The 25,956-nt window shown below is 37.5% G+C and overlaps 1 protein-coding gene across 9 annotated transcripts in view; it reads right to left on the bottom strand.

The window, feature by feature from the left end:
* rims2b (regulating synaptic membrane exocytosis 2b) overlaps nucleotides 1-25,956 on the bottom strand; it is a 175,980-nt gene that overhangs the window by 80,475 nt on the left and 69,549 nt on the right. For 7 of the 9 annotated variants that reach the window (XM_067361804.1, XM_067361806.1, XM_067361807.1 and 4 more), the window contains 7 exons: nucleotides 22,788-23,665; nucleotides 13,883-14,094; nucleotides 9,586-9,705; nucleotides 8,879-8,978; nucleotides 8,084-8,207; nucleotides 7,187-7,233; nucleotides 6,963-7,072 (listed from right to left, as the gene is read on the bottom strand). In XM_067361804.1, the coding sequence (XP_067217905.1) occupies nucleotides 6,963-7,072; nucleotides 7,187-7,233; nucleotides 8,084-8,207; nucleotides 8,879-8,978; nucleotides 9,586-9,705; nucleotides 13,883-14,094; nucleotides 22,788-23,665 (1,591 nt within the window). Of the gene's footprint in view, nucleotides 1-6,962; nucleotides 7,073-7,186; nucleotides 7,234-8,083; nucleotides 8,208-8,878; nucleotides 8,979-9,585; nucleotides 9,706-13,882; nucleotides 14,095-14,190; nucleotides 14,256-22,787; nucleotides 23,666-25,956 lie in introns of all 9 variants that reach the window. The other 2 variants (XM_067361808.1, XM_067361809.1) reach the window with 1 other exon arrangement.

The raw sequence follows: 25,956 nt of genomic DNA, 5'->3' as shown, positions 1-25,956 counted from the left end.
CTGTCATCTGTTCATGTGAACAGCAGTGGCTGTCCTGAGGAGAGCTCAAACGTGGGCTACGGACTGAGCGCGAGCGCAATCCAGTGAAAGGCGGTAAAGTGCAGCCGCGCGTGTCTGTGAATGAGAGCTGTGAGGACGAATGATGGCGCACAACATCTCCATCAATTTGCGCATGTAGTAATTTAATGTTTATATATTTTAAAGCACTGAATCACTATAGAAATGCAATTAATCCGATTCTTTGCATTTTACATCGATTATCGACCGAAATAAACGATTCACGATTCAAAAAACATGTTTCAAGATCGATGCATAGGCCTATGCATCGTCAGGATTTGTAATCGATGCATCGAGAAAACGAGTGAATCGTTACACCCCTAATATTTTGACATAATTGACAAAAAATACGCAGAAGAGAACTCAATTTAGTATTCGTGCACGATATGAGAAGCAGCTTTTCGTGCGCTTACTCTGGATGTCTCCATCACAGAAAACAGCAGCTGAGTCCCGAATTGAGCTCTCTTTCACGTCTTCTTGCACTTGAATGGTTTAAAACCACATTAAAATGTGCACACAGGAATTGATAAGCAGAATGGAAATTTTTCCTGAATTGGAATCGATTTTCGATTCCCAACCCTAATCAGAAAACAATAGGCTCAAAATCTACCATCACAATAACTCCATTTTCAAAAACTACAGCAACAACTCTTGGAGTTTATTATTACAGTTAAATGAGAAAATTATTAGCAAGTGCTATTAAATAATTAGTTCCCTTAAAAATGAATATTTATCATTTACTGTCCCTTATATTGTTCCAAACCTGTATCATTTTTTTCCTCTGTGAAACACAAATCAAGAAATTTAAAAAAAATACTTGCCACAATAAGATGCATCACTGCAGGCTTTGTGTAAAAGATATTGTGTGTGCACAACACGGCAGGTTTAAACTACTTTGTTTGTGTTCCACAGAAGAAAGTAAGCCATATGGGTTTGCCTAAACAGTAGTTAGTTCATTTGGTACAATTTGTTTATTTATCTATGAGGTTTATTGAAATGTTCTACATTGGAAAATGCAATATTATTTTAAAAATGTGCCAATTAACATATTGTATCTCTTCATTGTAACACAGAACATAATATTTTGCATTGTTTTTTTTTGTTTTGTTTTTTCAGAAATTGTACTAAAAATTTAAATTAGCAAAACATGCATTTCATACAAAATAATTTCTTTAAAATATAATACAAATATAAAGTTCCATGTTACATCACAAAGAACGAAAAATGTGTCTAAAAAATCAGTTTAAAATTTAAAGAGACTTAATTTGGTAACCTACGCTAATTACAAAATCATGCCACAATTAAAAAGAGAGTAAAAGGTGTGTAATTCATGCAGAATATTTCAAGTCTCAGCAAGATGGCCTTTGAATTAATTAAGCAAAAATCAGACTGTAATAATGAAACAGCTTTTATGAATTGTGGTTATAAATTGCAAAGGCAATGACGTATAACTTTGAGGGGAAAATAAAATCTCAACAAAAGAGCAAGGGGGAGAAACTTGGAATGCTGCCGTTTTCCTGCAGTGCATTTTCCAAATAACGTACAGAGAGAGTAATGAAGGATTGAGAAAGACTGCCAGAAATTAAAGAAAAGATTAAAAAAAGACTGAGCAGAGAAAGAGAGAGAAGTCTGACGATGTTACCTGGACCCTAGGGACAAAAGGCGTGGTTCTTCTACTAAGGCATGGACTCTGGATAAGCAAAATTAACAAAGAAAACAAAAGCAATACAACTAAACCAAAACTGCACAGAGGCACACAAATTAAAACAACCCATCTGAGAAGAGATTTAGCCTAACTGAGTGACATAAGACAGCTTTTATTCATTTATCAAACTGCATCATACTCAAAAATTATGAGAATCTTATAGCTGAATTAACCTTAGTCACACATGTAAGTCCTGAATAGTGTTAAAAGATGATTCATAACACATAAGCTTACATAACTACAGCTTGTGTAGAATACCTTTCAACTTTTAATGCATTACAGTGTTTCTCAATAATATATACAGTAAAAAACAACATTCATCAATGGCATGTGTGTTTACAGGTTTTAGGATAAATCTCCCTCATTCCAAACAAAAAGAAAACAAATTTACAACAGCGCAACCCATAGTGAGACACTACAGCATCGCTCAGACAGAAGAGCAGACAATTCAGCACAAAAACAGAAAAAAGCACTTATTTTACTGTTATTATTAATCAGCATTGCCTTTTTAAACACAATCTCTCCTCATTTAATACATTCACAGTTGTTGCTACAGCTCATTTCCCTATTAAACACTTAAAAGGAACAATAATTGCTAATTGTTTTCAATGCCTGAAGCAATTTACTGTACTGTATGAATGCACTAACACCTGGATGAAACTTACCTCAAAGACGTCTCAGGCATACAGTTAGGACCACCGATAATGCAAACTGTATAAATTATTCATGCGCTTCCCCTAAGATCCAAACTGCCGTTAAGATCGAGGCTGATCGTTAAAGTAGACTGAACAACTTCAGAGAAATGTACAACAGCTACCTCTTCAAGGAATTGACTTAACCTAACATCCTGATCCACCAGCACTGTGTCAAAGCTGACCTGCAGAGTTTACGTCAATCGGTTAACAAGCTTGAAAACTAATATGTTTTCCGCTTTGGGATTTCTTCCAGAATCCAGACTGGCCTGTGACGAACACTGTCTAGGACTGACACAACTGTCTAGAATCACACAATACACCTGCCCCATACTAGCAAATGTAAGACGTATATTATATTTTATATATAAAATATATTATATTTTGCTCATTTAACTCTTAAAGAGTTAGTTCACCCAAAAATGTAAATTATCCCATGATTTACTCAACCTCATTTACTCAACCTCATCCTAGGTGTATCTTCTTTCAGACAAACACAATCAAAGATATATTAAAAAGGTTAATTCACCCAAAAATGAAATTTCTGTCATTAATTACTCACTTACTGAGACCTTCGTTCATCTTAGGAACACAAATTGAGATTTTTTTGATGACATCCAAGGGTATCTGATCCTCACAAAGGCAGCAACGTCCAGAAAGGTAGTTGAAACCATGGTTAAAATAGTCAATGTGACTACAGTGGTTCAACCTTAATGTTATGAAGCGACGAGAATACTTTTTGTGCACAAAAACAAAACAAAAATAACGACTTTATTCAACAATTTAAACCGTTGTCATATGTAGTGAACTCAGTGCAGGCTTCCTTGTTTATGTCCGAACGCCAACTCACTATTGGCTGAAGCTGAACACATGAGCAGCACGATGCATGCATGTGATGCTGACACAGGATCCGGCCAATAATAAGCCGGCATTCGGATGTAAATAAGGAAGCATGCACTGATTTCACAGCGTATGACAATGATTCAAATTGTTGAATAAAGTCGTTATTTTTGTTTTGTTTTTTGTGCACAAAAAGTATTCTTGTCGCTTCATAACATTAAAGGTGCCCTAGAACTTTTTTTTAAAAGATGTAATATAAGTCTAAGGTGTCCCCTGAATGTGTCTGAAGTTTCAGCTCAAAATACCCCATAGATTTTTTTTTAATTCGTTTTTTTAACTGACCATTTTGGGGCATAATTAGAAATGAGCCGATTCAGGGTGTGTGGCCCCTTTAATTCTCGTGCTCCACGCCCCAAGAGCTCGAGAATTCCTTAAACAACATAAAAAAAGTTCACACAGCTAATATAACCTTCAAAATGGATCTTTACAAAGTGTTCGTCATGCAGCATGTCTAATCGCGTAAGTACAGTGTTTATTTTGATTTTTACATTTGATTTTGAATGAGTTTGAGGCTATGCTCTGTGGCTAACGGCTAATGGTACACTGTTGGAGAGATTTATAAAGAATGAAGTTGTGTTTATGCATTATACAGACTGCAAGTGTTTAAAAATGAAAATAGCGACGGCTCTCTTGTCTCCATGAATACAGTAATAAACGATGGTAACTTTAACCACATTTAACAGTACATTAGCAACATGCTAACGAAACATTTAGAAAGACAATTTACAAATATCACTAAAAATATCATGATATTATGGATCATGTCAGTTATTATTGCTCCATCTGCCATTTTTGCTATTGTCCTTGCTTGCTTACCTAGTCTTATGATTCAGCTGTGCACAGATCCAGACGTTAATACTGCCTGCCCTTGTGTAATGCCTTTCATAATGTTGGGAACATGGGCTGGCATATGCAAATATTGGGGGCGTAACAGTGACGTAACAGTCAGTGTTATGTTGAGATTCGCCTGTTCTTCGGAGGTCTTTTAAACAAATGAGATTTATATAAGAAGGAGGAAACAATGGAGTTTGAGACACACTGTATGTCTTTTCCATGTACTGAACTCTTGTTAATTAATTATGCCGAGGTAAATTCAATTTTTTAATCTAGGGCACCTTTAAGGTTGAACCACTGTAGTCACGTTGACTATTTTAACCATGTTTTTAACTACCTTTCTGGACTTCAAAAGGTGCAATGACATTGCTGTCTATGGGCCCTATAATACACCTGGCGCAATGCGATGCAAGGCGCAGCGCAAGTGTGTTTGCTAGTTTGCGTCCGGCGCCGTTCGCGTTTTCCCGTTCAGCGCCACGTCCTTAAATTAGTAAATGCATTTGCGCCAGTTAGTGCGCCCATGGGCGTGCTGGTCTAAAAAAGAGGTGTGTTCAGCCGCATTGCCGGCGCATTGCTATTTTAAGGAGCTGAAAATAGACTGCGCCATAGACCAACTCAAACCTTGTCTAAAGTCTAAAGCCAATGGCGCAATATTTTTTTGTTAGACCGCGTTGGTAGAAACTGCGCCTCTGGGCGCGTCGACTTTGCTTATTACACACAGGGATGCGCATCACACAAACATGCCAAATATTAAAAACAAAAGGATTACAGTGTAAAAGAATATTATTGTGTAGGCTACATAAATATAAAAATGTAACTTCGTTTACCTTCTAACTAAACGTTTAACTTCGCGCACGAGCAGATCGGTTTCTTCGCTTGAAAAGCGTTCAGCTTTTCCGCCAACAAATTCCACCATGTAAATAGCAATCCGCCATGGCACGAGCGCATCTCGCTCTTAAAGGGAATGGGAGATGACACTCTGATTGGTTTATTGAACGTTACGCCCATTACTCATTAAGAGAATAGGGACAACCCATTTCAAAAATGTGCCCCGGCACACGGACCGTCTTTCCGTCGTTAAAATAGCAAAAGTGGATTTGGACACGCCCTGAGTGCACCTGCGCCGTGCGCTTTACACTTTGCGTTTAGATCGTTAAAATAGGGCCCTATGTGTGGATCAGATACCCTCGGATTTCATCAAAAATATCTTTAATTGTGTTCTTATGAACAAAGGTCTTACGGGTGTGGAACGACATGAGGGTGAGTAATTAATGACAGAAATTTCATTTTGGGGTGAACTAACCCTTTAAATATATCCTTGCTCCTCCAAGCTTTATAATGGTTATAATGGTTTACAACCATTACAAAGCTTGGAGGAGCAAGGATATTTGTGTTCATCTGAAAGATGATAGTCATATACACTTAGGATGGCTTGAGGGTGAGTAAATCATGGGATGATTTTCATTTTTGGGTGAACTAACTCTTAAACATCACAGCAACGAACACAGATTTTAACATAAAATTATCTATTCAAATTATATTCTAATGATTGTAACATTTAACATTCCACAAACCTGAAATACAAATATCAAAATGAACTGTGAGAACAGAAGTACAATTATAACACACCGGCACAACCTAATTAGGGTCTATTTTCAAGTTATATCAAGTCATTAAGTTATATATTGTGCTCAAAATGTTATAAAATTACAATCTTGTCATGACTTACAAATTCTATTTCTAAATGAGCAATCTCCTGTGAATCCTCAAACATTTTGATAATTAGGACATCAAAAGGTAGTAAATTTTATGCTTGTAAATTAGAAAGAGGGAGAGTTTTAACTCCTACTGTTAATAAAATGTGTAACATTTATGTGGAACTAGATTGTAATGTTTTCTGTTCTGCAGTGTGACATACTACACTCTAGTTAAAAAGTACATTTTTTACATGGTATTATAATTAGTTGGCATGCAGTATTTATGAACTCATTTGAAGTATATGTATTTTCAAAAATGCATTTGTAAACATGCTATTTTCCTTATGCTTATAATAGACTACAGTTCAAAAGTTTGAGAAATATTATTACAATTTAAAATAAGTGTTTTATTTTTTAATATATCTGAAAATGTAATTTATTCTTGTGATAGAAAAAAAATGGATTTTCAGCATCATTACTCCAGTCTTCAGTGTCGCATGATTCTTCAGAAATCATTTTAATATGCTGATTTGTTGCTCAAGAAACATTTATTATTATTATCAATGTTAAAACCATGATATTTTTTCAGGATTCTTTGATGAATAGAAAACTTCAGAAGAACAGCATTCATTTGAAATAGACATTTTTTGTTTAATTTAATAAATGTTTGTATTGTCACTTTTGATCAATGTAATGCATCTTTGCTGAATAAACAGATTTAAAAAAAACAAAAAAAAAAAAAAACGTATTGACCCCAAACTTTTGAATAAGAGATTAATTAACTATGTTGAAAAAAGAAGTCCATGTCCATTTGTCAACTACGCACATACTCTTTTAAGGCCTTATAGCATCTTATCTACTATAACCCCTTGGTTCTTTAGATCTGAGCCAATATCTGTGTGAATGAACAGTGTGTGCTGGCAAACTCCCTAAAGATGTAGTGAAATAATTGCTAAACATCAAAGCTAGCACCATTTCATCAGAGAAACCTTGAGTCGAGTGGCCAAAGACAAGCAAAAGAAGTCTAGAGATACGTCAAAAATCAGTCAGAGCATTTGAACACATGCTGGTACTCACTGAGAGCTGTCCAGACAGATACTGAGGGGTTTCCCGGTGCATGCCAGGACTCATGGGGGACGTGACAGAGATGGAGGGACCCATTTTTTGGGATTCAAAGGAACTTGAACCTGAAAAAGAAGTAAAGAAGGCTTAGATACTTTCTGTATCCTCCTGCTAGCTACAACAATGCTAAAGTATCGATGTGTTTTATTATAAAGTACATCAAAACCAACTAAACTTACTTGATTCAAGTTGCCCATGTGTGCTCTCTGGTATTCTAGGGACATCTCTACAAGGAAAAATCGAAGAGCATTTTAATGGAAAGCATATGTGAATATGTGAGAAGGTAATTGGGCTGGGTGATATAGCTAAAATATCAGGCTTTGACCATTTTAAATATAAATTTTGATATTTTCTCTGAAATAGTTTTAAACAATCATTTCAACCAAATAGCCATTTTTGTCAAGCAGATTCAATTATAAACTTTACCTAAATATACTGTATATTTTTACAAAAACATTCTAAAGCAAATGCCATTTTTGAGTGAAGGCGCCTTGAATATTTAAATGATTAACAGAATGATTGAATCAAACTTCCGATGCCTGTCTGCACTTTTGCTACTGAGGTTAAAATCAGAGATGACATTAAAACATCTCAAAGCACATAACTGGCTTGGCACTTGTTTTAGGAAATACAATAGGTTATAACCAAATAAAAAGATAAAAAAAAAGATTAAATATTTACAATGCTGAGTCATTTTACTCTATATTGCCATCAAAACAATATTAAATGCATTCCTGATATATTGCCCATCTCTACAAAGTTAATCTGAGCATCTGACCATGCTGCTGCTAGACTCTTAATGGCTTTAAGGGGGAAAATTGCCTAGCATTTTGAAAGACACAAACAATAATTTCAAAGCATGTCAAGCTGTTCTCCAATAACACAGACCTGAAGCAGGACTTTCATTTCAAATCGTGAATGTTTAACTTTCTGTGTGTGTGTATGTGAATATAAGCATTCATATGTTGAGCTACCACAGGCTATTCTTCTTCATAAATCTCCATTGTCAAAGAAAATGTGCTCTGTGTCCCTGAACTGACATATTGAGTAATAATCCATCACCCGCTTTAACTCACCCAATGGGCCGTGAGACCACCAGCTCCACCTGGGGCTCTGGCTTGGATTCTAGAATAATATTGTAAACTTCCTTGAATGTGGCTCCCTGCAAGACTCTCCCGTTCCACTCCAGAACCTGATCACCTGAGGACGGATACAACACAGGATGTCTACAATATAGAATATTATCTCCACTTAAACCAACATACTTTGGACAAATGATAAAGTTAACATAAAAGGATTCACCCAAAAAATTTAATTCTGTCATCCTTACTCACTCTTATGTCATTCTAAAATCATGAGACCTACATTGGAAGACCATGTAACCAAAACTTTGATGCTTCAAAATATTTAGAAAGACATTGTAAATGTAATCCAAAGCGGTTTAATCAAAACACAAATGAAACACAAATTAAGAGATTTCTGTCCCTCCATTGAAATTCCATTCAACCAAAGTTTAAATATTCAAAAAGTTAATTTAGACATTGTAGAAGTAATCCAAATGAATCTAGCGGTTTAGTCAAAGCACAAATTAAGAAATTTTTCATGAAACCTAAGAGATTTCTGTCCCTCCATTGAAAGCTTATTCCATCAAAACTTTCAATCCTAAATTTCATAAAGATATTGTAAAAGTAATCCATATAAGGGTTACTTTTCATTTCTTTTTTTTTTCTTTTTTTTTTTTGTGAACTAAGCTAAAAAAATGTGTAAAAATCTTGATTGCACACTTGCACACTCTAAAGTGTGATAATAGCCAAAGACGCTGAAGTATTAAAAGAAATGTATTTAATTGTGGTCTGAACAGAGGTGTTCACCTGGTCGGAGATGGCCGACAGTGTCTGCTAGACTTCCTCTCTTCACCTTCGTGATGAAAGCACAAAGTCTGCCAGACTCTGTCATCTTCCCTCCCACGACCTGCAACACAGACAAAAGGCAAAGCAATTTGTTATATTTATATTAGTTATATTTTACAAGAAATGCCTTTTTTTCTCAATATAAAGACTCGGAAAGGTGATTATTTATGTGGATTTTAACTACTGAAAGTTTGACCTCTGCCATAGAGAAACAATTATGATTACTAAGAATGAACGTAATGATAGCGTTGTTTATTTGCATGCATTTTATGTGTTGTTTAAACACCCCATTCACTAAAGGAAATACACAAATGAGAAAACAGAGCAAAAACTCCCACACAATTAATGCTAAACCATTTGTCCAGGGGAAATTTCTTCCTATTCACAGAAATGTACCCAGATAATGGCTGAAAGACAGTGAGTGGGCAAACTTTTAGTAATAGTGGGAATGGGTACTGTTTTGAGTGTAATGGACCATTAGTAACCAATTTATAATACAAGAACTCAAATTCAGTGCACAATATTGTGACAAAAGTCAAAGTTCAAATCATTAAGAGAAAGTAAAACCTGCAGTATTGTGTATGAAGCTAGTTCTCTTATGATCACATCTAGGGTTATTAGCATTGCTTTTAACGAGTGAAGTTTGACAGTGTTTTGAAATCACTTACCTTGAGGCCCAGCAGTGCCCCCGTGTCTCTGGGCACTGTGCCATCTTTCATCCGCTTGTTTAGCACTATCCGCCCTATAAGGCGCTCTCCATCTTTGGATGGCTGCCATGTCACCGGGTGCTATGGGGTCAAAGTGGCAATACACCTTTGGTTTTTATGCAAGCATCCACACTGCACATTACACACACACACTTACAGGCTCGGGGAAATTAGAGGAGGAGGATGAACTCTTATTTGCTGAAGACACAAACCATCCAAAGGTGTGACATAAAAATAAGGTATCGTTTTAGTCAACATGAAATACATTCACAACCTATTTTACTTTTTTAATCATATATTCCAGTGAAATTTTGAGAATTGATTGAGTCATGATATGTTGGCATTATAGAGCAGAATGGAGTTATCCATTCATTTTTTTATATTTGGAATAACATGCAGAAATGATAAGAGCAGGAACACACATTTCATGTTGACTTAAAAAGGATATTTTTTTGTGAATCCTGTCATGAGGAATATATAAAAGCAATAAATACCATAAAATTTACAGTATTTAAAGAAATAATTCACACAAAATGGAAAATCCCATCATCATTTTCTTACTCTCATGTCATAAACCAATATTATAAAGAAAAGCCTGAAAAAGTTCCCATCCTCTGTAGTTCTCAAATCTATTATACACTTAGATGCACTTCATACGGCATCAAGACATGCAGTGCCAAATTCAACATAATTATGTTTTTATATTTATGACATACATTTTCTTTGTCTTTCTAGCTAGGGTAAGTTTACACGACAACAATGTTCTAAAAACGGAAATGTTTATTCTTCACATTTGACAATCTGTCAAACGGATCCGCAACTAAAAAGCAACTAAAAACGCTGTATTATGCATGCCAGGACAGTAATTGGCAATGTCACTTTGTAAAGAAACGCCTATAGACTGAACATGTAATATGCATGAGCATGACGTCACCATTTTCACGTGTTTTTGTAGTTTACATGGAGACGACAACGGTATCGTTTTCAAAAACTTACACTTTTAAACTTACACTGTTTTCAAAAGCTTGCGTTTTATGCTAGCCATTATGCGTTGTTGTGTAAATTAACAGCCAAAACACATAAAAAGTTTTCCATTTATAGTTGAAAATGGCGTAGTTTAAATGACCCCTTATTATCTTGAAACACTGGTGTTAAACTTTGCACCATATTTGAAATGAATGATGCTTAAGGGCTGCTAGGAAGGAGAAGATAATCAGCTATTAACAGTATTTACATTATTGCATATTTTTACAAACTTTGTAAAAATTGGTGACTTGTTCCGCACTCATAGCTACTGTATGGCTTAACTTGGAAAATATAAAATTATTTGTATAGACCACTCTTTGGTACAGTACATGTTTTTTGCCATTGTTTGAGCCTCAATCCCCATTATGAATAAGAGCACTCTAAACATCCTGCAGTACATCTTCTGTTGTGTTCCACAGAGGGGAAAAAAGTCATACAGGTCTGGAACAACATGAGGGAGAGTAAATGATGACAGAGTCTTGGCATTTGCTAACAGCATAAAAGTAATTGTCTTCAAAATAATTTTACACCCTGTAGGGGACGGTTTGCGCGTTCATCAAGTACAGACACAATAGACAGGACAGGGTGAGAGATATCAAGCACACAATTCTGTGCACAGCAACTCACAGTAGTGAACTAGATCAGCAGTTCTCAACTGGTGGATCACAATGCTGTTCTCATAGGGCAGATATTATTAGATTAAAGCAATAAGCCCCAAGAACCCGTGGTTTACAGTGATTTTAGAACAGCTATAGGCACAATCCGGAGCAGAGCTGTACAGTAATACGTACGTAATGATGTCACAAGTGTGTTTATACAGCATTTTATATCTTAGAATGCAAGTCAACCAATCATGATTAAAGGGTTAGTTCACCCAAAAATGAAAATTCTGTCATTATTTACTCACCTTCATGTACTCACCCTTAAGACCTTCGTTTATCTTCGGAACACAAATTAAGATATTTTTGATAAAATCTGATGACTCAGTGAGGCCTGCACTGCCAGCAAGACAATTAACACTTTCAATGCCCAAAAAGCGACTTATTTAATACAGTTCATTTCACTACAGTTGTTCAATCTTAATGTTATGAAGTGACGAGAATAATTTTTGTGCGCAAAAAACAAAATAACAACTTTATTCAACAATATCTAGTGATGGGCGATTTCAAAACATTGCTTCATGAAGCTTTATGAATCTTTTGTTTCGAATCAGTGGTTTGGAGCGCGTATCAAACTGCCAAAGTCACATGATTTCAGTAAACAAGGCTTTGTTACAGTGTTTTGAAATTTTAATGGTTCACCACTGGGTGGCATGACTTTGGCAGTTTAATACACGCTCCAAACCACCGATTCGAAACAAAAGATTCGTAAAGCTTCGAAGCTTCATGAAGCAGTGTTTTGAAATCGGCCATCACTAGATATTGTTGTATAAAGTCGTTATTTTGCGCACAAAAAGTATTCTCGTCGCTTCATAACATTAAGGTTGAACCACTGTAGTCACATGAACTGTTTTAAATAAATCTTTAGTAGCTTTCTGGGCATTGAAAGTGTTAATTGTGTTGCTGGCAATGCAGGCCTTCACAGCTATCAGATTTTATGAAAAATATCTTCATTTGTGTTCCGAAAATGAACAAAGGACTTATGGTTGAGGAACGACATGAGGGTGAGTAATTACTGACAGAATTTTCATTTTTGGGTGAACTAACCCTTTAAGAAGCAGAACTATTCATTTTATTAAAACAAAATTAAATGCAAACAATTTTTAGTTGGCATGGTTTATAGTATGGGATGAAGACAGCTCCTTTTCAATGCAAATAATAAAAAGAAAAAAATAGAATTACCAATTTATATTTTGTTTTTGACAATGAAGGCTGTACATCCAATAAAACGTTACAATTTTTGCACAAATTCATCGTTTTTAGTATAGATTCTTCAGTGACTTGGTTGTTCACTTACTAGTAAAATTAGACAGATTTTCTAACATGGAAACCCACACAGCAGGAGACTCCTAGGTGGATCCGCATTCAAGTCCAAACCTGCGTGACTTGTCCAAACCTTGTCGTCACATTCGTTTTGGCACCGGCCAGAGGATCAGCTCTGCCTCCGGTCAGCGCCGTAAATTCTACAGTCAATCAGCGGATCCTGAACGGACCCAATGTCGGATCCGTGGACGCGCATGCGCCTTTACTGTAATGGTGGTATCAATTTGCGGGGCCTTCGTTGCGGATCTGTCACTGCGCGCCGAAATGGGTCAGTTCGAGGATACGGTCCGGAAGCCGCTATACCTCTGAGGCCGATCCGCCGCGGAGTTCTTTTGCTGTGTAGGAAGGTTGCTATTAGACAAAAGTGTCCAGCGACAACCAAACTCTGTCCAACCCGAATGCGAAACAGTCAGAAGATATTTAATGCTTAATATACGTAGAGGGGGATTTTTGACAAATAAGGCTTTACTGTGAAGAGCAATGCAGCAGAAATATAAACCAAACCATTAACAAAATGTCTCATTACATTTTGTGGTTAGAATTTGAGAATAAAACTTAATCTTACATGCTTTTTGCTTCATCGCAAAATGTCGCAAAACAATGTCAAAAGGACATTTTTGAACCAGTTGAAGCAAAACCAGTTGAGAAGCACTGATCTAGATCAATCCATTAATCAAAGACAAAAGCAAAGTAAACTGCTCTCACACCCTCAAGCAGTATGGATGTAGCAAGCTACTTCTATTCACTATTGTGAAAGACGTGGTGAACAAACAAAAACAAAATACAGGGTAGGAAAGGGCAGCATGAAGAATGAGACAGTGAAAAGGGGAAAAGAAAAACAACTGCTTAGTGCAAGATTGATTCCCACACTAGTCTATCCCTGTGTTTAAGCTGAGACTGAAGGATTGTGTGGAAAAAATCCCAAAGGAGGAAACAGTGTGAGAAGGTAACGTGACCAAGTGAGGAAAACAGGTTTGCAATCAGAATGGAGCGTCTGTCCGCATCGAGAAGCATGCAGCATATGGAGCAAACAGTGTCAGGAAGTTTGTCATTCATCTTTCTGTGTGTTAGGATGCGCTATGACTTTTCAGCCAGAAGATAGTGGAGCCAAGCAAACAAGGGGGTTCTCCTCTCTTCTGAGAGGCATGATTAGAGTAGAAAACCCTCTAGGGGTAGAAACAGACAGTGAGAGTGTCGAGCAGGTCAGTCACAGGAAGCGAGAGGCAGGCGGCAGGAAGTCGTCTCAGTACCTTGTCGCTATGGCTATGCTCCTCGTTTAGCGTGGTGCTACTGCACGTGTCAACCCCTGAATCTTTGACCTGCGGCTCGCACCACTCCACGTCTTCGTCGTGAGAGCATTCCCAAAATCGCACCACTGTCTTTTGCCTCTCAGACAGGGCATAACTGGCGTCCAAAAAATATGCCTGCTCATTTGTTTTTCTTTTTCCCCTTTGAATGTTGCCTAAAAGTTACGGATGATATAAAAAAGGAGGAGAAACAAAACATGCAGAGGTGAATTAAACGAGGGGAAATGGGGTGAGAGGGTCAGAAGCCTCACCATAGACATTGAGGAGGCCTCGCTATGCCAAGACGCATGGTCCCACCAGTGACCATCCATATCTCCTGAGGACAGCACAGTGAGAGGGCACACACACATCAACTTATAGTGTTAAATATACAACATTCATTTACACATACACTTTCACCCTCTTACAGCTCTCTTAAAGGAATAGTTCAACAAAAATGAACATTCTGGCATCATTTCCACACCCTCATGTCAATCCACACCTGTATAACTTTCCGTGAAACACAAAAAGAGATATTTTAAAGAATGTACTAAGCCATGTTTTGTTTCATGCAATCGCAATGAATGGGGACTGAAACGTTCAGTTTCAAAAAGGACATTTGTGATAGAAATCACAATGTTTGAATTATGATTCTGAACAGGATCTTTTCGATGAATCACTTGATCTGTTTCACAATAGGGATGGGCGATACTAAACTTTTTTAATTTGATACGATGCCTAATTTTTGTTCAATTTTAACAATACTGGTATTAATCATCCCCTTGGAATAATAAGGTTCTATCTGACTTATTCTGTGACTTATTTAGATTATGTGATGTTTTTTTTTTTTTTTTTTTAAGTTATGTACATTTTGGGAATTTTTATTTAGAAAACAAAAAGGTTCTATCTACAAAGTTGAATGGAATGCAAAATCTTTGAAGCTCAATATCTCAAAATTGCTCAGAATGCATATATAGAACCTTATAATTCCAAGAGGACATAATACCAATATTTAAATTGATTAATTCTTAAATTGTATGTGGTTTTTCAAAATAATGTTAAAAAAAGATCAATACGCTTAAAGGCAAAGCACATCTACATAACACATACTGGCTATTAATATATATATACACAAAAAGCAAATATGAGCTCAATTAAATAAAAAAAATGTGTACTAATAGGTAATATTTTTTTGTCATATTTTACAGAAATATTGTGATTAAATAATAATAAAGTGATTTATTATAACATAAATATGAATAAAATGAATAAATACCATGTTACATGCTAAATATGTCAGTGGTATTTTGGCACAAACATTAAAAAAGTACTGAAAACATCTGGAAGTGATGCAGAAACCCACGTTTCTAATGTAATTTTTAATACTGATTTATTTTTATAGCAATCGATACCAAATAAATAGCTTGATATATATCGATACTCCAGTATTGATGTGCCAATCCCTAGTTCACAAAAATAAATCACAATTCATTTATTAATGAATTGGAATTATAAAATTCAAGATTTAAACTTACTGACTCAATTATTTAATTGCAGTGGTTAAGGACTCAATGGATTTGAAGATTATCAATGAAAGCTATAATCAAGAGACCCAAGTTATCGTTTCAATTAGAATATAATGCACATGTCATAAAGACTACTTTTATGGTCCCCATTCATTGTAATTACACGGGAAAAATCCCAGAGCATTCTTTAAAAAAATCTCTTTTGCATTCAACAGAAGACTGTAAGTCATACAGGACTAAGAACGACATGAGGGTGACTAAATGATGACAGAATTTTCATTTTTGGGTCAATTATCCCTTTAAATTAACATATTAGCAATTGATATTACATTTATACACACTTTTACTTATTCAAAAAAAAAAAGGAAATGGAAAGAAACAACAAATACATATATTTTAAAGGTGTATTTGTTACATAAAAACCAGCATGGTTGATAGTGTTACATAAAAACCAACACCAAAACTACAAAACACCAAAACAACAATTTGGCAAAAAGAAAAAGACAGCTTCTATCAGCTTCTTAGCTCAACATATGACAGTTTTCCACTGAAGTAAATCACTTGACTACCATACATCTAGACAGCATCATTTCAGTTTTTAGTTAAGAAATCTATATCTGGTTGGTTGTACACAGACATTAAATTACATTTAAAAGACGCATTGCTGTTTGATATTGCTCTTTGCTGCTGTGTACAGAATACCATAAAATGCATTTTGCTGTGATGTTAAATTTTGATAATGGAACATTTAACATATTATATATTGTGCAAATTTTCAATTATAAATATATTAACATAAATAGTTTTAACATAGTAAAGCATTACTTTTAAAAGTATTTTTTTTCCAACTATAACATTTCCATTTTGTCAGTATGACTAGTAGACTTATTATCTGACAATACTTCTCTTTACTTGCAATTGGTTACAAGGGTTAGCAAGTAGATGGGATTGTAATGCAGTAATATTGTACTGATACCTTCTTATCAGTACAAAACAAGCTGGACTGGATTCATTTATGTAAACCATCATCATAGGATTCACTTGAAATGTGCAAAATAGTTACCAGTGACTGTACTGTCAGTACAAAAGGAACAATATCTTTGATTAAGAAACCAAGCTGTAGTTTAAATATGAAAAATATGGCTTTTTTTGCATCCATAACTTTAACAGCCAAATTCGGTGCAATATTCCAAAAGCACTATAATAAATGAAAAAAAAACCCAACAACAACTGTATCCTACCATACAGCATAGAAACTTTAATATTGCAAAAGTCTGATTATTGCCGCCAACATTGCATCATCCTGCTCCCAATATCCCTGCCAACAAGCAATGGTATCTGTATTCTACCATGAAAAGAATGAGCATTGTAAAAGCTTACTTCAGTAGACATTACTTCTGCTTTAACATACACCATGCCTCACAAACCAGAAGCATTTGCCATTCGTCGAAGCTTCATGTGTAGATCGTCCCAAGCATCTTCAGGAAAAAAAGAATCTGTTCTGTGTAATCACAATATATTGTTGATAATCCGTCTTTGCTACACCACCTCTTCCAAACCTTGGCAAGTTAAAGTTCGGCAAAGCTGATTTACTCAACCATGTCCACCGGGACAACGACCAGTACTCAACTGCAGCTCTTCAAGTACTTAAAAGATCTTCAAGGAAGATGTTACACCCCAACGTTTGCCATTTTTTTATTGCCTCTCACTGTGTAGTTCTTTCCCCCTCTCTCTCTCCTTGCAACGAAATGGAGTTCATGCCTTAGAATAATGAGCTTACTGTTATTCTTGTAAGCCAGCTCAAACACCCTGCCCTACATAGTCCCCGCATCACTACAGACTATTTCCCTGAGTTTCCCGGGCTGATCTCTGACTCTCAGAACCCCTACAGCTCGCTCATGACTCCTTGGTAGCAAGCATTGGCCTCAATCACCTGCACCCAACCAATAGCCCTATTCCTTTCCTTTAGTTTTTCTGTCCTTTTCATTGGTGCTTTTCCACAAAAGTGAGAGTTCAGAGAGAACAAATAAGTTAGTAAGAAGACTGAGACTGAGAAATACTCAAAAGAACACATCAGCAGGGTCGTCACCAATCTAAGTGTTGACGTTTTGGTGAAATATCGACTTACCACCATTTTCCCTGGCTTCACACAGCGTAGCGTCTCGGTGTGCGCCTCCACCCGTTTGCTACTTTGACCAAATCCTTTTCTCTTTTTGCAGGTGGGGAGGGAATTGAATACTTTGAACCAACCAGGTTGGGTTGTCAATGACTGACTGACGTATGTCCAATAGCACCCGATGGAAGGATAAGCTTGTCAGAGATCAAGCTCCTTCCTGTCTACAGTCAAGAGGTGTGGCACTCTTATAAGATCAGAAGGAGTGACTGAATGTCTGCTAGATTTGTGGCAACCCTATAGAGTTTAAGGTTGGCTGTTGGATTGAGAATTTTGGGAAACAGTCACTGCCTAATGAAACACAAACAAGGTTATCATCACCCTGAAACTCCAAAACCAAACACTCGTTGGGAGTTTGTTGGGGTGGTGTGAACTAGCCATTAAACAGCAAACTGAAACAGAGAGGTAAAGAATAAGCATGGTTGAAGGTGGGAGCAAGTGTCTCTTTGGGTCACCCTGTGTCCTATATTCTTTAAAATTCTGCTCTACTGTGGTCTCTTGAGTGCATTAAGTAGCTGTGGTAGAGATGTGGCCATGACAGATGCACTGGTGCAATTTCACTTTCTAACTCTGACATGGAAGTGACCCTATCCCTACCTCTGCAGATGGAGGAAAGGCTCTGGGGAGCTCTCTCGAGACTGCTCCTGTGCAAAGAGGCTTATCCAATTGAGCTAATTGTGACCCTGACAACATCAGAGCTTTTATGGGAGGGGCCAGAAAAACAGGGCATATCTTGCATGGTAGAAGAAAAAGCAGGAAGAGGAAGGACAGGTACTTCACGGATATTAAAGAAAGTAGTATTCCATATCCCTTCCTGGTATCCTAACATGGATAACAAGCACGCACAGAAAACTTTAACATTTGCTGAAACCCTCTGATATAGGCAACCACTGATCAATGAGAATTTCAAAGAGTAAAGTTGTGTTTTCAGACATCCAATCTCCTGTATTCTCACTCATTTTAAACTGACCCGGATCCTAATGCAACTCAAACTGTTCAAACAACTCAAATTTTAGCACATATTTTGACAGTGTAGGACAATGCACAGCTATTGCACACCAGATGCATAGTTCTTTAATACATTCTGAATGTTTAAGCTGCAGTCCAAAACAGTAAATCTAAGCACCTTAGGCCGTGTGTCCACCAGAGCATTTTTTTCCAGCTGCTAGCGTACTTTTTCAATTGTTTCCAATGGGAACGCCACGTTTTTTAAACGGCGAGAGCATAACGAGGCGCTGAGCGTCTTTTTCACGCTCAAGCGCTGAGAGCTGGCCGTTTTTTACTGGTCGCCTCGAGTTGAAGAATGTTCAACTTTGAGTAAAACGCTGCGCTCATCACTGTCAATTTTTTAGCCAGTCATCCAATCAGAGTGGAGGAGGGGCGGGACAAATACAACTCCGACCAACTGTCACATTCTTGCTGTACAGCGACATCAACAAACAGAAACAAAATGGATGAGAAATTAATATTGCTGGTCTCCGAACATACATAGCAAGTAATTCCACATTGTGTGAACATTTTTAGCCTGAAACAAATTACCTGCAAAATCATTTATAAGTAACAGTGACCCGGATATGCCGTATCATAGCAACAAAGCGTCTCAATGGAAAAAAAACGCTTGTTTTCAGCTGGCTAAAAACGCTCTGGTGGACACACGGCCTTACAGTTAAAAGTTTTCTTCAAGAATGAACAATGGCAATGACGTGTGGTATGAAAAAAAAAAATACAACAGAACAAACTGAAATACTGAAAAGGGTCATGTATATCAGGGGTTCTCAAAGTGAGGTCCGCAAAATAGTTTTTAGGGCCCTATGATTTCCATAATGGAGAAAATGTGGATGTAATCACAGAATCCAATCATAATTTTTTTTTAATTTACATTATAAAGCAGCATGTCACAGAATTTGCCAAATTGTGGATGAATAAATAAAAACTGAGTGTTAACTTATGTCTGTGAATCTTAAAGCTCAAAAAGACTGCATTTAAACAGTTTTGTGCATGTTCTGCTTGTCTTTGTGTGAATGAGCGCAGCAGGTGATCAGTTTCATCTATACACATACAGCATCTGCCGTCTCACTATATAAGGACATGAACGACACATGAACTTATTCTTCAGACCAGCTCTGAGAGTCACTTCACCAGCATTTCTCATTTCATTCGATAAAACTATCATCATATCATATGCAAACAGAAACTCAAAGGTCTTCAAAATAAAAGTTTGGTTTAACTTGAAGAAAATATATTACTATTGTACAGAATGTACTTCTCACAGTAATAATAATAGTAATAATAATAATAATATAAAAACTTTATATTTTACGGAATGTTTTAATGTTCCTTGTTTTAATTTTAACTGTAAGGGCCAGATTTACTAATGGCTTGCGCCAGCGCAAACCCTCTTTTGGCGTTAAAAAACTACTGCCGGGATTGACTGAAATTAGTAAAAATGTTGTTTTGCGGCTGACATTATTGCATATGCATTTGTAGGAGTTTCCCTTTCAGACGCAACATTTATGGGTATTTAAATGAATCACACAATGCGATTTACCAAAATTAGCGGTTGTCAATTTACTGGTATTCGCGCCATTATTTAACGCCCCAAAAAAGTATGTCTTAACCCATTTTGCGGCATGGCTGCAACTGTTGCTGCTAGGAGGAAACACCGCAGAGAACAGAGAGCACAAGGTAGAAGGGAGTAAATATTTTCCACTCGCATAAATTTCTTTGGAATGCCAGAGGAAGACATTATCCGAACATATCGTTTGCAAAGCCATGTTGGCCAACATGGCTTGGCAAACGTTATTATATAGGCTATGTGTACGTTTTTGTCAGATTACATGTAACAAGTAAAAAATAATCTTTTAAAATGTGATAAAAAGAAAAAGTAACAATTCTTTTTTTTTTTAGCAAAGTGCTGCACAACAGAGGTTTAGGGCCATTTCACACTCTAGCATTTGTATTAAAAAAAAAAATATATATATATACATTTCTTAGGGCCCTGTGAAAAAAAAGGCTGTTAAAGTTTTATGAATTCAATTGATTAGACATGCTCGATTATTATCGCGGTCCAGTTCACTGATAGGCGCCTGCTTTCAAACGCTCCTGCTCTTGCTTTCAAAACACTTTCAAATTCAAACACTTCCATGTGCTTTTAAACGCTGCAGTGCATTGATCATTGCAGCCAATCACAGACATAACTGATGAGCGGGTCAACACAATGGTGTTTAAAAAATCCATTCAACAGCGCTCAAAGCATCACATTTTTAAAATTTCAGTACCAATCGATAGGTACCGAAGTCGGTACTTTTGACAACTCTAGTCAAGATGCATCAGAAAAAAACACTCACAGCATTGCTGGTCACCACCAGTATAACATACTGTATCTTTTGCATGCTGAGACCAGCATGTAATGCTGATTTGCTGGTCCCCAGGATGTTAAGTGGGTGTGTTGTTCGACCAGCTTCACCAGCATTAACCAGCACAAACCAGCCTGGATTTTTCAGCAGAGACAGCTTTTTCAACCAATGGATTCATCCAATAAACTAGAGCAAATATATAATTGTCTGTTTCTTTTGATCAAACCTCTGGTGGTGACATAGATAAAAAAAACATCAAGGATTGCTCTTAGCTCTTTGTCAGATCTACGGGACATTACATCATCGGGTCATTTGAGTCATTTGAGGTCATTGTAAAATACTCACTTTAACTGTCCTGTAGCAAAAGCTGTATAAATTTGTATGGTAATGGAAATCAACTCAATACTGAATAGCAATGTAAGACTGTGTCCTCTGAAGCTTTACACATCATTCCCATTCACACTCTAGCATCTTCAGCCCAGCTTGCATTACATAATTAAACCTGTCTGAATAATGAAACAGCCTCCATGGTTTAAAATCCTGGTCATGTGACTCACCCCATGTAATTGCCAGTATCAGTGGATTCTCCTTTACCTTAAATGCAGTTTTAAACTGAATTTAAAGGTGAGAGGTCACAGAATAAATTGCATGTTACAACTGATCTCAACAACTCTATAGCACAGAATTTAAAACTTTAGATTTACCAACCTAGCAAGTCTTTTAACTTCATCTTCTCATTTTACAGCTTCCCATGTGATTGTGTCAAGAATGTTACAATTAGTCACACACCCAGTCTGAGAGTCTCTCAAAGTCTGTTAAGGTATAGCCATACGGTATAAGGTGTAATTATCATTAAATAACTTAAAAATGCAAAAATCTATTTAATGATCAACACTGGCTTTTAACAACCCTTTCAACTGTACAATGGCATTAAGCACAACTGTTGTTTTCAAACATGCAACAATTCATCAACCAGCATGCAACAATTCATCAGCTAAAACTGACTTCTATTAAAGAGGGAGAACCAAGAATAACCCATTAAGAGTAACCAAAATAACTTAAGATCTAGGAAAATTCAACTGACTGGTGATTATTCCTTTAAGGTCCACTAAGTAATTGTATGTTTATGGCTGCATCTCAAAGCTTAGGCAGCTAACTTGTTGCCTCTGCACTGACTTCAGGCAATGGCAATGACTTCACAGGCAGTGTTTGCACACAAAGGTATCTCACAAAACTGATTTCGGACAGGCTTCTGAGGAAACAGTCTACTGATCTACAATAAAACAGAACAAGCTTTGGTGATAACCAAGCAAATACTTCAGTACTATAATAATATTAATTTCTCGCTAGAACTGAAATCAAAAGTTGAAAAATTCATACAAAAACATACATGTACACATACACTGACCACCAACCACAACTTTCAGTACAGGATAATGGGATATAGGCAGCAAAGGATACATCTACGCTGCTTTCAAAAATCAATCGGATGAAGGTATTACAGCAGACGGAATGTGACAGAATCACTGGATTCGGGCATGCCTTGTTGCCTTCCTATGTCTGTATGCAGGCTGCATTTTTCAGCTTTTGTATGCAGGCAATGTTTCACTGGTATTTGTCTCCCAAAACAATCGATACAACAGCATTAAACTCTCTGCTGGCTCCATCAGCTCTGGAGCAACATGGAGGTTACCATAAAGGTAAAGCTTTTTCTAGGCAACTGATATAACAGGAGTCACATCTGAGAAACACTGCAAATGTTCTTAATCAACAATGAAATTATTTCATTTTCATTTTCAGTAAGCAGCGTTTACCTTTTTCACTGATGGACTCGCTCTCCAGCTCCACATCCTCACAGCTGGTGTACTCTGGCGTGGTGGCCAACTCCTCCTCTGAGCTGCTGAAGCTACCCATGGTTCTGAGCTTGCCAAGGCGTTTGCTGCGGTTGGGTCGAGGTGGAGGAGGCCGAACCGATTCGGATTGGTCTGAGCTTAGAGAGTCATTTCGCAGCATGCTATCCATTTTGTCCCGTTTATTCCTGCGCATAGCCGAGCTAGGGTCCAAGTGGTGCTGTTGGGGTATGGGTTTCCTAGTTGGCTCCGCCAGTCCTCGCCAGCTTTCACCCAGCACAGGGCTGCGGTGTGGTGTTGGTGGGCTATGATTTGACATTCGATGTCCCGGTGAGCTCCTGTCCATAGAGTATGAGAGTTGACTCGGGCCTCCCAAAAGAGGGAGGCGTGACTTCCGCACACCGGGGCCATGCAGAGGCTCGTCAAGTTCTGTATAAGCAAGTGAGACGTCGCTATGGCGCCGCTCATGCCGAGCCCGTGACACCTGGGCGTGGATGCGCATCTGCTCCTCGTAGGGCTGGGGTTTGACTGGGTAGCGCGCCAGATTGGGGTCACTGCGGTATCGGGCCTGGTATTCCTCCTCACGGCGCCTCTGGAGTTCATAGTCATCTAACTGGCCGTCCAAGCGCTGGCCTTGTGAGTGCCAGCGTCCTCGACTGTCTCGATAATCACCCACCTCGTTGTACATTCTTGAACTCCTTGGCGAACGGCCAGGGTCACGTCCGTAGTCGGACGGAGAGCGGGGCATGCCACCTTCAGCCGGGGCATACTGTAATCCTCCTTCCCCCTCCCTTTGGTTATATGCCGCGTTTGGGTCCCTGGATGCTGATGGGCTTCTGTTTCTAAGAATGGAAAAAGAATAAGGTCAGTGTGACTGGTTAATACAGTGAGGCAAGGATAAAGCAAATAATCAAAAGTATTCAATCACAAATGAGCTTCGGGAACCTCCATTTTTCTTCAAGCAATTCAGACAAGTGATCTGTGAAACTACATACTTTCAAAAGTGACTAGAGGGTGAGTTGTCTGAACAGCTAATCTGCCTTAAGGAAGCCCTGTATATTACTCTGATTTAGGGTAATGCCCAAGACAGTTCAGATGTGTTTCACATAGGATACATTATTGTGTTCAGAAACAGCTGGATGTAACACTGAAGACTGGAACAGATTGCAGGGTCTCAGGAAAACCACACAACTCTAAAGGGTAGAAAATTACAGAATTAAATACTTAAATATTTTTCAAGAATTTTTTTATTATATAACAAAAGCCAATTATTTAATTTTAGAAACAAAGTCATACTTTTTTTTTCCCTCACACAGTATAAATTAACCTTTCTTGGCAAAATCTGAACCACTAGGCCATCCTGATCTATGCCTAATTCATACCTCCCAAAGTCTTTCCAGACCCTCAGGCTGACACAGACTATACTGTTTGACGCCACTAGTCACCTCAAGTTCACTGCCCATGAGTCCATACCCACTTGGCTTCAGGACTCTCTTGTTTAAGCAGGCATACGTCAACAAGCATCACTGTTGTTCTGGCCCTGGAGCTCTTTCATTGTGAGGCGCCCACAGGGACTTTGAGAGTGGGCAGTTGGATCGGGTTCAGTGGTCTGGGACCTGTCTGCCATAACAGACCTTTGAGCCATGGCTTTCATAGTGGTTAACCTGTAAGGGCAAAGAGTTTGGCTCTGGCCACAATCATGAGGGGGAAGTATGAAACACTGAGTTAGAGAAACACTGCAGTGCCAAGACAGAGCCAGATGCATGTAGTTATCTTTCTTTCTTTCTCTTTCTCTCTTTCTTTCTTTCTTTCTTTCTTTCTTTCTTTCTTTCTTTCTTTCTTTCTTTCTTTCTTTCTTTCTTTCTTTCTTTCTTTCTTTCTTTCTTTCTTTCTTTCTCATTAACTACATCATGCCATGCCAGCCAGTGTCACTTTACAGCAGATGCCACTACTCTCTAGCACTGTTTCAAAAAGGACACAATGGGATGGATGGTATTGTTAAAGGATTAGTTCACTTTAAAATAAAAATTACCCCAAGATTTACTCACTTTCAAGCCATCCAAGGTGTATATGACTTTCTTCTTTCTGATGAACACAATCAGAGTTATATTAATAAATATCCTGACGCATCCTCGACCAACGAGTATGAAGCTCAAGAAAGTGCATCCATTCATCATAAACATACTCCACACGGCTCCGGGGGGGTTAATAAATGCCTTCTGAAGCGAATCGATGCATTTGTATAAGAAAAATATCCATATTTAACAAGTTATAAAATAAAATATCCAGCTTCCGCCAGATCGCCTTACGCATTCAGCTTACGAACTTGCGTCGCGTCAGTTATGCTTTTTTCGTAAGTTGAATACCGAAGGCGTAGGACATAGTGTAAGCGTTTAGAACTGCGAGAGGTGTTACACTTTCTTCGTAAGTTGAATATGGAAGGCGGTCTGGCAGAATATCCCCTTCAAGATATTTATTAATTACTCCAATTGTGTTCATCAGAAAGAAGAAGGTCATATACACCTAGGATGGCTTGAGGTTGAGCAAAGCTTGGGGTATTTTTCAATTTAAAGTAAACTAATCCTTCAAAAGTAAACATTACTTTTACTATTTTTCATAATTACGGTTAGTGATTTAAACAAACCCATAACCCTAAATATTAAACTTCAGTGTGTAACTCATCTTTCATTATTTGTGTTTAAGGCACAAATGGTACTGCAAATCATGTGACTTGTTGAGAAGAATGCACTGAGCATCAGTGAAGCACTGAGAACACTTTGGCAACCACCCACAATACCTTAGCATCATAGTGGTGAGTTTTGCATGGGCAAACATTTTACTTTTATTGACACGGGCAATACATCATTAAATGATTGTGCAGACTCAGCAGCAGTACCATATTGAGCTGTACCAAATTCCAGCACTAAATGATGGCTAAATGCACAGTAAATGTGACATCATCCATTATGCCATCATATGCATTCTTGCGATATGTTAACCCTGTGCGAAGCCCTATGAGCTTCTCAATCAGAGCAGCCCAACACAGAAAGGAGCATATTTTAAAACATACTGTGTAGGTATACATCATGCTATTACAATACTATATAATTACTTAAACACTATATTACTATAT

Source organism: Chanodichthys erythropterus, chromosome 15, assembly GCF_024489055.1.
Source record: "Chanodichthys erythropterus isolate Z2021 chromosome 15, ASM2448905v1, whole genome shotgun sequence".
NCBI lineage: Eukaryota > Metazoa > Chordata > Actinopteri > Cypriniformes > Xenocyprididae > Chanodichthys > Chanodichthys erythropterus.
This window is presented reverse-complemented; position numbering and strand designations above follow the sequence as displayed.